Source organism: Orycteropus afer, unplaced genomic scaffold, assembly GCF_000298275.1.
Source record: "Orycteropus afer afer isolate SDZICR_OR568_19922 unplaced genomic scaffold, OryAfe1.0 scaffold00074, whole genome shotgun sequence".
NCBI lineage: Eukaryota > Metazoa > Chordata > Mammalia > Tubulidentata > Orycteropodidae > Orycteropus > Orycteropus afer.
The window spans coordinates 6,473,238-6,484,786 of NW_006921661.1; the positions used below are offsets into that span (position 1 = coordinate 6,473,238).

Consider the following 11,549-nt stretch of genomic DNA (forward strand, 5'->3'; position numbering starts at 1 on the left):
CTGCACTTGAATGACCCTAAGAGAGAGCAGTGAGAGAGAGCTCATGCTTCTTTAAATGATTACACAGCTCCCACCCATCCTCCCTCTCCTTATCTTAGACCTGTCCCTGTTATTCACTCTTCCCTTTACTTTCACAGCCTAGCTAATAGAAACTCTATCAGCTTCCTTTTTTGCACTTCCTTACCTCCCATTCACTCTTCTATACACAGTTAGTCTGACTTTATCCTTCCGCTGAAATTGTTCTGCTTCCTCATGGTCTATTTAAGTCCTCACCCTACCTGACTCTTTCATATAGCTTTCTCTTCCCTAGGCTTACCTAACAGCTTCCTGCCTACCCTCCAACTCCCAATTCTTTTCCTACTTCTCTACAATTTCTTTCTGAATCCTCTAGGGGCTTCTCTTTTGTCCACACCATAAATACCTGTGCTTCAAATTGATCTTGTTCCTCTTTTTCTTTTCTCTTCCTTCTTCCCTTTCTCCCCTCCTTCCCTTCCTTCCTTCTTCCTTCCTTCTTTCCTTTTTCAGCTTCTTTACATTGGCCTTCATTGGCTTACCCCAGGTTACTATTGTAGGAGCTCTGATAGCCTAGTGCCTAAAGGCACTTGACTGCTAACCAGAAAGCTGGTGGTTCAAACCCACCAGCCACTCCTCGGAAGGAAGGTTGGACAATGCTGCCTCGGAAACCGAAGGAGGGGTCACTATGAGTCAGGTCTGACTCAACAACACATAACAACAACAACTGGAATCCCAGTTGCTAGCTGCTTTCATCTAGGTATTAGTTTTGTCAGATTAATCTTTCTAAAACATGCTTGGATCATGGTTTTCCCCATCCCAGAAATCATGGCTCTGAGTCACCTATAGGATAAAGCCTGAGCTCCTAGCTTGGCAAGAAAGCCCTTCAGGAGCATATATGATCCTTCCTGTCCAACCTTACTGTCCAAAACTCCCAAAGACATCCTTCTTCTGGGCTCAGACTGTCTTTTTACTGCCCTAAGGACATGCCTACCACCAACCTCAGTCCTGTGGCCCTTTTGTTTGGAATGCTTATCCTTTTCTTTATCAGCAAATTAAATTCATCCCTGAAATCCTATTTATCCAGTCAAATATTTGCACATCTTCTCCCCTCAAATTTGAGCCCTCTGTCCTCTGAACTCCAAGAAGACATTTAATAAGCACTTATTATGTGCCAGGTAGGAGCTCTGGTAGCATAGTGCCTAAGGCACTTGACTGCTAACCAGAAGGCTTTTCGTTCAAACCCACCAGCCACTCCTCAGAAGGAAGGTTGGGCAATCTACTTCCATAGTGATACTGCCTCGGAAACCCAAGGAGGGGTCGCTATGAGTCAGGGCCGACTCCATGGCACATAACAATAACATGTGCCAGGCACTACTTTTTTCACTTGATCCATTCGTTCACCTATTAAAGTAGGTATAACTTCCATTTTACAGGTGAGGAAAATGAGACTCAGAAGGGTAGAGTAACTTGCTTAATTATAGAGTGAGGGAAAACAGAGCCAGGATTCAAATCAGGTCTGTTTGAACCCAAAAGGTTCAATCTAGTGTCCCGCTGACTTGAGAGTGATTGGAATCGAAAAACCCAGGGCCATGTCCCTTCTTCATTTAAATAGCCACCACATTTCTGAAGCTGAGCATTGTCCTCAAAATCTTCCAATATGTTCTTCCTGACTAGGGTGGGGTGGTCCTCTTGGGCTCACAGCTGCACTAGTGTGAAAGAACTCCACTGAACCTTCTTCACACTTCTCTGCTTCCTTTCTTTTCTTGCCCACCTCTCAGGAAGATGGCGTCCTCGGGAATCTATAAGCTGGATGATGGGAAGCCTTACCTGAGCAACTGCTTTCCAGCCAAAAATCTGCTTCGGATGTCTGAGGAAGGTCAGTGACTTCCCTAATTGGTACTTTTCCTTCACACCCAGCTCATGCTTTAGAATGGCTCCCACACCCATCCTTCCTTCCAGCACCTTCATTACTATCCCACCAGTCCTACCCACTCCTATTTTTTTGTTGTTGTTGTTATGTGCCATTGAGTCGGACCTGACTCATAGCGACCCCTCCTTGGGTTTCTGAGGCAGTATCACTACGGAAGTAGATTGCCCAACCTTCCCTCCGAGGAGTGGCTGTTGGGTTTGAACCAGCAGCCTTCTGGTTAGCAGTCAAGTGCCTTAGGCACTATGCTACCAGACTCCTATAACCTTTATGTCATATTCCATTATGTTCTCTTTTCACGTAGTTTTTTTTTTCAAACTTACTCCGATATCCCAACTCTCATTGCAGTTAGCCAAACCTTCCCAATCCCACAAAGCCCAGCTCTTCCCTCACTTCTTCCAACAGGTCATGCCCGACTACCCCAGCCCACAATGCCCATCCTCATTTGTGGGGTGCCGTCCTCTCTATGTCTCATAAATAAAATGGCTTGAACTCTTTAAAGATTGCTCTGCAAAATAGTTTATCACACATCTACTTTAAGACTCCTCTGGTTCAAGGGCTTCTCATAACACAGGCTACAAGTACAGGTTCACTGGATTAGAGTTGTTACTTTAAAAGCAAGAGAGAGCACCTTATTTAGTCCAAATGATATGTCTTGCTGGTCACTCTGTACATGGAATATTGGAAGAGCTTTCTCCTCCAGTCTGTTCTCCTTTATTTTATAGAATGATTTCATTTTTCATATAGAGACCTTCCTGATCACCTATCTGTTTAAAATCCTCTTGTGGAGGTATCAATATGAACTCGTGGTTTTACACGCACACACAAGCACAGATGGGACAGATACAGAAATAAATACAGATATGTTTGTGCATACATTAGTATGTTGTTCTTAGGAGCCATCAAGTTGGCTCCCACTCATAGCAACCCTGTGTACAACAGAACGAAACACTGCCCAGTCCTGCACCATCCTCACAATACTTGCTATGCTTGAGCACATTGTTGCAGCCACTGTGTCAGTCCATCTTGTTGAGGGTCTTCCCCTTTTTTGCTGACCCTCTGCTTTACCAAGCATGACATCCTTCTCCAGGGAATGCTCCCTTCTGACTATATGACCTAAGTAGGTAAGATAAAGTCTGGCCGTTCTTGTTTCTAAGGAACATTCTGGCTGAACTTCTCCAGGACAGATTTGTTCATTCTTCTGGCAGTCCATAGTATTTTCAGTATTATTTACCAGCACCATAATTCAAAGGCATCAATTCTTCTTTGGTCTTCCTTATTTGTTGTCCAGCTTTCACATGCATATGAGGTGATCGAAACTACACTAGCTTGGATTAGGCACACCTTAGTCTTCAAAGTGACATCTTTGCTCCTTAACACTTTAAAGAGGTCTTTTGTAACAGATTTGCCCAGTATGAGAGACGAAGTCTGGCTATTATTGCTTCCAAGGAGCATTCTGGCTGTCTGGCTGGCTGCACTTTTTCTAGAACAGATTTGTTGATTCTTCTGACAAAAAAAAAAAAAAAACACCAGACTCACTGCCAATGAGTTGATTCTGACTCAGTGACCCCCATTGGGTTTCTGAGGCTATAAATCTTTACAGAAGTAGAGCACCCCATCTTTATTCTGTGGAGCAACTGGTGGGTTTGCACGTCTAATCTTCTGGTTAGCAGCCAAGTGCCTTATCCACTACACCACAGAGCTCCTCATTCTTCTAACAGTCCATGGCATTTTCAATATTATTTGCTAACACCACAGTTGAACTGTATCAGTTCTTCTGTGGTCTTCCTTATTCATTGCCCAGCTTTCACATGCATATGAAGTGATTAAAAATACCATAGCTTGAGTCAGACACATGTTAATCTTCAAAGTGACATCTTTGTCCTTTAACAATTTAAAGAAGTCTTTTGCAGCAGATTTTTCCAGTTGTTTGATTTCTTGACTGCTGCTTCCATGAGTGTTGATTGTGGACCCAAGTAAAATGAAATCCTTGACAACTTCAGTATTTTCTCCGTTTATCATGATATTGTTTATTGGTCCATTTGTGAGGATTTTTGCTTTCTTTATGTTGAGGTATAATCCATACTGAAGGCTGTCATCTTTGATCTTCATCAGTATGTACTTCAAATAATGAGAAAGCATTAAAAAATAATAATTGAGGGATATTTTGTAAAATAATTGACCAATATTCTTCAAAACTGCCAAGGTGTAATACAAGAGTAAAGGAACTGTCACAGATTAGAGGACACTAGGCAGACATGATGACCAAATGCACTGTGAGAACCTTGATTGGCTTCTGTAACAGAAAGGGGACATTAGTGGAAAAACTGGCAGAATTTGAAGAATGTCTGTATATTTATTACTAATATTGAAGCAATGTTAATTTCATCATTTTGATAATTATGATTCGGGCAAGATGTTTATATTAGAGGAAGCTGAATGAAGACTGTATGGGAACTCTATGTACTATTTTTACAATATCTGTAAGTTTAAAATTATCTCTAAATAATTTAAATAAAACAATACAAAAAAACTCTGCTGAGAATCCCCCTCTTGATAAAAGTCTACCTTCTAGACTCAAGCTCCTTGTGCTGATACTTAAGACTTTTATGATCTGATTCTGCTGACCTTTTCAGCCTCATCTTTCCCTTATGTTGATCTCTTGACATACTCTGGTCCTTCCTTATTGGTAGTGTTGGGGGTTTCAACATCAACTCAGATTGGATTCTCCAAGAGTCTGGAATATGATGATGAGACAAAGAAGAAACAGAGTCAATTCTCCAGATGGTGGCAGCCTTGGGAAATGGGGTGCCTTGAGTGTTAGCCAACACTAAGAACAAGAAATGGGTCACATCAGACATATGACAGCAACCACATCCAAGAGGCAGATCAGCAGCAGTGGTCAGGTGAGCCAGAGTAAGGCCCTAAGCAGGGGCAGTGGGCTATGTGGGCAGCAAGTGAGTGGTTAGAGAAGCCAGGCTGGTTCCCACAGCTCTGTGCTGTCCCTCTACATGATCCTGATCTTTCATGGCACCAGAGGTTTCTTACACCCTTTCCTCTGCTCAAAGGAGCTTCGGTGGTGCAGTGGTTAAAGCACTTGGCTGCTAACCAAAAGGCCAGTGGTTCAAACCCACCCACTGCTCTGCAGGAGAAAGATGAGGCAGTCTGCTCTCATAAAGATTTACAGCCTACAAAACCCTATGGGGCAGTTCTACTCTGTCCTATAGAGTCACTATGAGTCAGAATTAACTTAATGGCAGTGGGTTTTCTCTCTGCTCAGACTGCCTGTTTTTTCCATCTCCTCCTGGTGACTGACCTTTTTCAGCTTCCTAGAGCCAACTACCTAGACTAGTAGCTCCCTCCTCTGAGCTTCTAAGGTACCTCCAATGTTCCTTTGGGTCAGAAACCCAGTCAGTTGCCATTGAGTTGATACTGACTCATGGTGACCCTATGTGTGTCAGTAAAATTGTGCTCCATAGGGTTTTGAATGGTTGGCTTTTCAGAGCTTGTCTTGTTCATCCCCGTGGCCCCATCTCCTAGCACAAAGTAGATGCTTAGATAAAATCTGAATGGATGGCAGTATGGGCAGGGCTGAGCAATACTGACACTGACAGTGTGGTAAGCTCTGTGCGGGCTGTGGGAATACTGAGATGAATGGATCAAAGTCCCTGATCTCATGGAGCTTCTGCTCTAGAGTGAGAGATAGACAATAAATAAGTGAACAAATAAAATAAATGAAGATTGCTTTGAGTGTCAGGCTCTCAGGCATGATGAAAGAACAGATTCCAGAATGTCATGATTTTTGTTGGGTAGGCTTACTAGTAAGCCTCATATTCTTTTCTGCTTAATTTTTTTTTCTACTATGAACACATATTATGCTTTTTTAAAGGAACAACTGTCCTATCGTCTTCTTATTCTGAGTTCTTAACATAAACTTTCCTATATAATGATGGAATCCATGATAAGGTCTCAGAAGATAGATCCTGTTTCGTTGAGGTTAGGCATTGGGCTTTACCCAAAAGATGACAAAAGGGGGAATAACTAACTGGTACAGGAAGCACGATCAGCTCTGCTGATGGAGTTAGGGAAGGCGTTACAGAACAGGAAATCCTTGATGTAGGATCTTGAAGGAACAGAGTTTGGAGACAAAAGTGTGGAGGAAGAAAGTTTGAGTCTTAGCCTTTTTATCTGTAAAATGGGAACAATAACATTCTCTTCATTGGATTTTTGGGCCAATTAAAGGGAATGCAGTATGTAGAACTCCTGTCCCCTGCTCTGCCAGTACAGTGTCTGGTACATATTAGATAGGTATTCTAGGTAATCAATCTATACTTGCACTAGTTGTGGCTTTAGAGGAGTTTGCCTCTCTCACTCTTCTGATCTATTCAACAGGCCGAGGACGCTGGTTAGTATCTCGGAAATCTAACCTTAAGAAGAAGCCCAAGGGTGTGAATGAGGCACCAGCTGAAGGTCAGGAAAGCCGGAAGAAGAGTACTTCAGAGGTCAGGGGAAAGAGAGGGTCTCAAAGGGAAAACCAAATCGCTATTCCTGAACAAGTCCTGGACCGGGCTTTTCTGGTAAGAGCATATGCGTCCTGGAATGGCAGCAGTATTAGCTGATGACTGTCCTGGTGGGAAATGAGGACTTGCCCAGCTCTGCCTGACACAAGCACCGCCAATGCACTCCATCCTCCCACTGTTAGACTGATGTTGCTAAATTGAGTACAGCCAGGATGATGAAGGGATCCAAAGCTTTCCTTTCACAGGTGGAAGGATTGAAGGAGACCAGTGTGTTGCATACCTCTTTTGACAACCACCTTGTGAGATATGTGTTATCATCTGTATAATATCATCACCATTATGCAGATGAGAAAACTTGGGTCCTGAGATATAATTTGAATAGCTCAAGGTAGCTAGTTAATGGTGGGGCTGGGACTATAACCCTGGCATACTGACTTCAAAGCCATATTAGGTAAAAGCTCATAATTAAGTTGGGGTAAGGAGAAGTAGATCATGGGGAACAGTCAGTTGAAAATTCCATTCTAGCTCCTAGTAGGTTGTAGACATTTCTGCTCTGCTCTGCTTTGCTCTGGGGACATCTCTCCATAGCAGATAGGATTGAGGAAGTCTGATCTTTCACAGCCTTTTTCCTTTTTAGTGTCTGGCTAAAAGCCAGGAGAGCTGATCAGACATTACCCAGTGCCTGGGGCAGGCTTTATGAGGAAGGTGGCTGTCTTAGAGATTGGCCAGGTAATTTCACATTTTCTCTCTGCAGTGCCTCAATGGCTTTGCAAAGACACATTTTGTAAATTAATGTTAATGTGCAGTTCAATTCTCATAGCTCCCTAAGAACTCTTTGGCAGCCCACTTTGTGCCTAGACTGTGCTTATGGTTCCCAAGAGATTGGTTTCTTCATAGATCAAATGTTGAAAGAGAGTTTGAGGAGGCAGTTGGTCTCATCTCACCTCAAAGTGGGTAGTGTAAGCATTTGGCAGAGTCCTGTGGAATTTGTTTCATTATTACATCTTCTCATTGAGGGTGAGGAGGAATAAAATAATTTACCTGGTATCTCTACAGTACTGAGGAGGGGCAAAAAAATTTCCATAGTGATCTTTTTCCTTTAATCGTTTTAAAATACATATTCACTCCCACATTAGAGTTGGCTTTTTACTCATCTTGCCACTTGGTGGCCAACAATATTTTTCAGAAATAGGATACCTATCTGCTTATTGCACAGTTCTTCCAATTTTATGTTTCACTGACATCTCAAATTGAACTGCTGTACCAATTCCCCTCCCCCAAGTACCAAAACATACTTCTTTTCTAGTGTTTACTGTTTCTATGATGGCACTACTGTCTACTCAGTCACCAAGCTAGTAACCAGGGGTTATCGTTGACTCTTGCCACTCCCTCTCCACCTCCACCCTCAGGCCCTGACACTTTATTAAATAGTTCTTGAACCTGTCTTCTTCTCATCTCCACTGATACCACCCTAATCTGAGGCAACATTGTTCATTGGACTAATTCAGTAACTTCTAACTAGTTTGAATCAGTTAGGCTGCTTTTAGCCACAGATAACAGAAGATAATAAAAACTGAAAACCAAACTCGTTGCTATCTATCGAGTTGATTCCAACTGATAGCTATCATATAGATCAGGTAGAACTAACTGCTTCATAGGGCTTCCAAGACTGTATGTTGTTGTTGTTGTTGTTGTTGTTGTTAGGTGCCGTCAAGTCGTTTCTGACTCATAGCGAACCCATGCATAGCAGAACGAAACACCACCCGATCCCACACCAGCTCCACATCCTTGCTATACTTGAGCCCATTGTCGCAGCCACCGTTGTCAATCCATCTCGTTGAAGGCCTTTCCCTCTTTCGTCGACCCTCCATCTTACCAAGCATGGCATCCTTCTCTAGGGAATGGTCCCTTCTGACAACATGACCAAAGTAGGTGAGATGAAGTCTGGCCATTCTCATTTCCAAGGAGCATCTCGGCTGTACTTCCTCCAGGACAGATCTGTTAGTTCTTTTAGCAGTCCATGGTACTTTCAGCATTCTTCACCAGCACCACAACTCAAAAGCATCAACTCTTCTTTGGTCTTCCTTATTCATTGTCCAACTCTCACATGCATACGAGGCAATTGGAAATATCACGGCTGTGTCAGGTGCACCTTAGTCCTCAAGGAGACATCCTTGCTCCTCAGAACTTGAAAGAGTTCCTTTGCAGCTGACCTGCCCAGCGCTACACATCATCTAATGTAAAAGACTGTATGCCTTTATGGAAGTAGACAGCATACTTCTCCTGCTGAGTGGCTGGTGGGTTCAAACTGCCAACCTTTGGGTTAGCAGCCAAGAGCTTAACCACTGCACCACCAGAGCTCCTCCAAAGATTATAAAGTCATATCATTTCACATAAAAGGAAGCCAGAGGCATTGTCATTCCTGATTTAATGACATTTTCCAAACCCTGAGTTTCTTCCATCTTTCTGTTCTGCCATCCTCAGTATATTGATTTGTTTTCTTGGGACGATTGCCTTCATGATCCTGAGATGGCTGCAGCAATGCCAGTCATCACAGATAGAGAATAACATCCAGTGGTAAAAAGAGATTTTCACTCCATTGTGTGTATTTTTAAACATAAGTAAACACTTCCCCTAACCGACTTTCTCCTGCTCCCAGCAGCCTTTGTCTCATTGGTCAAACTTATATCACGTGTCCAAACAGTCATTCGTAGAAGGAATAAGATCTCCTTGATTGGCTTAGACATGTCAAGACTTATCCATTGAAGCTGAGGCTAAACTTTCCAGACATTTCTACTCAGAGAAATGTAAATAAAATTGGGACTATTTAATAAGGAAGAAGTAGAGAAGTGGCTATTAGGAAGGTAATTAACAATTGTCTCATTTACTGATATCTCCCCTTCCTCTTTTGTGTTCTTATCCTTTCTATGGGTAGGAGACATAGCAATTTTTACAAAACACAATCTGACTACATCAGCCCCCTGCATAAAAACCTTTCATGGCTTTCTATTGGCTGTGGAATAAAATCCACACTCCTTTACAGAGCTAACATGGGTTCACAACTAGTGACTGCCTAGAAAAGCCGTGTTGCTTTGTTTTTTCTTGCCTCAGTAGCCTGAAATACCTTCACAACCCCAACTACTCATTTTCACAGGACCAACTCCTACTCAGCTCTTAGGTCTCAGCTGAAATATTACTTCCTCATGTAAATATTTCCTCAGTTTCATGCTGAGGTTGGGATCTCCTATTTTTATCTCCCCTAGTGTCTTGAATTTCTCTTTTGAAATCTTTATCATTTTTATTAGTACTTGCTTAATACTTGGCTTCCTGTGAGACTGTAAGCTCTATAAAGACATAGAATGTTTCTGCTGCTGCTTCATTGTCTTCCCAATATGTAGTTCATTGCCTACACCTAATAGGTACAATAAGTAAACAATTGGCAGAAAAGGGAATGTGGTTTGAGTAAACAGAAATAAAAGCTCTAAAACTGAGAGTTCCTTCTTACATTTTTAATTTTGAGAGGTAACATATACTAGTTAAAAGAGCACAGAGCTTGGTGATTACAGATTTGGACTCAAATCACAGATCTATAACTTGCTAACTATGGGACCTTACAGGCACTTAGCCTTGGTTTTTCATCTTAAAAAAGAAAAAGGAGGGATAAACTTTATGTCAAAGAGTTTAGTTAGCATTAGAGAAAGTTTGTTTATGTATTTAGCACAGTACATCAGTACATGACCCGGAGTAGTACTCAATAAATATTTGGTGAGTGAGTGAATGAATAAATGAAAAGCAAACTAATTCTAGTCCTGTAAGAGACTGCCCAATAAGAAAACACAGAACAAAAATAGAAGAGAATAGAAAGATAAAGCCCCAGAAACACAGAATTTTTTAAAAGGTTCTGGCAGAGGAAATGGAGCCCAAAAAAGACAGAAAGTAAACAACGAGACAAGGATAAATCCTCCCAACCACCTATTACTATCGCTATTTTATAGATGGGAAACTAAGACGTGGAGGAGCTGAGATGGCTACTTGGTTCTGAGTTACTCAAAGCCCATGCTCTTTCTACTATTGTTGTTGTTGTTATGTGCTGTTGAGTCAGACCTGACTCATAGTAACCCCTCCTTGGGTTTCTGAGGTGGTATCACTATGGAAGTAGGTTGCCCAACTTTCCTTCCGAGGAGTGGCTGGTGGGCTTGAACCGCCAGCCTTCTGGTTAGGAGTCAAGTGCCTTAGGCACTACGCTACCAGAGCTCCTCTTTCTACTATACCAAGCTGCTTTACTCATTGGAGAATTATTTGCTATCTTAGAACATTATATGAACTTTGTTGGGGCTTTGAGAGCTGACTCTGCTCTATGTTCCAGCTGAAGCACCACTGTGTGAGGAAACCCTCAGACCTGTGCAACATTAATGTGAGCGGCCTGAAGTTCTCCAAGGTAAGGCCAACCAAAAACCAAAACCCCACTGCAGTGGAGTCAGTTTTAAACCAGCAAAGATATTATTGGGGTGAGTTGGACCTGAGGTGACACCTGGCTGTTCTGGTTTTTCCATTGTACCTCTAGAATCCCTGGGAGCTCTGTTTGTGTTGAAGGAGGGAGGGTCTGTGAAGGATTCACTAGATGGAAACAATATTCAGCACAAAATTTTGCTATAAATTTGGTATGGCTATTGACCCATGTGAGATGAAATAATAATAATAAAAAGCCTTATGAAATTGGTTTTGAATTCATAGTAGAATTTTGTTGGGGCATGATTGATTATGTGACACTGAGTTCCCATCACAAGAGCCTATAGAAAAAATTTCTTTCAGATTTCATTGCCGAGAATGGTTATGGTTCTCCCAGGAAGCTATTTGTCCTTAACTCATAGATATTGTGACTCATGTAATGAATTATGTTTCTTTCTTTGCATTAGCTGATAGGTAGCTGGGAGGCAAATTTGTGGTCCAGTATTTGCCAGGATCCTGTAGCATATATTTTGTATAAAAACTACTCTCCCCAGGGGAGGCGGGGCAAGATGGCGGACTAGGCAGAAGGATTGCACAGACCCTCTTCAACAAAGAAAAGGGAAACCAATTAACACAGA

At 42.1% G+C, this 11,549-nt stretch overlaps 1 protein-coding gene across 1 annotated transcript in view; it reads left to right on the forward strand.

Moving 5' to 3' along the window:
• Positions 1 to 1,797: 1,797 nt before the first annotated feature.
• Positions 1,798 to 11,549, forward strand: part of XRRA1 (X-ray radiation resistance associated 1) — a 95,454-nt gene continuing 85,702 nt past the window's right edge. The window contains exons 1-3 of the mRNA XM_042780952.1: positions 1,798 to 1,891; positions 6,335 to 6,519; positions 10,829 to 10,900. Coding sequence (XP_042636886.1) covers positions 1,798 to 1,891; positions 6,335 to 6,519; positions 10,829 to 10,900 — 351 coding nt within the window. The remainder of the gene's footprint in view (positions 1,892 to 6,334; positions 6,520 to 10,828; positions 10,901 to 11,549) is intronic.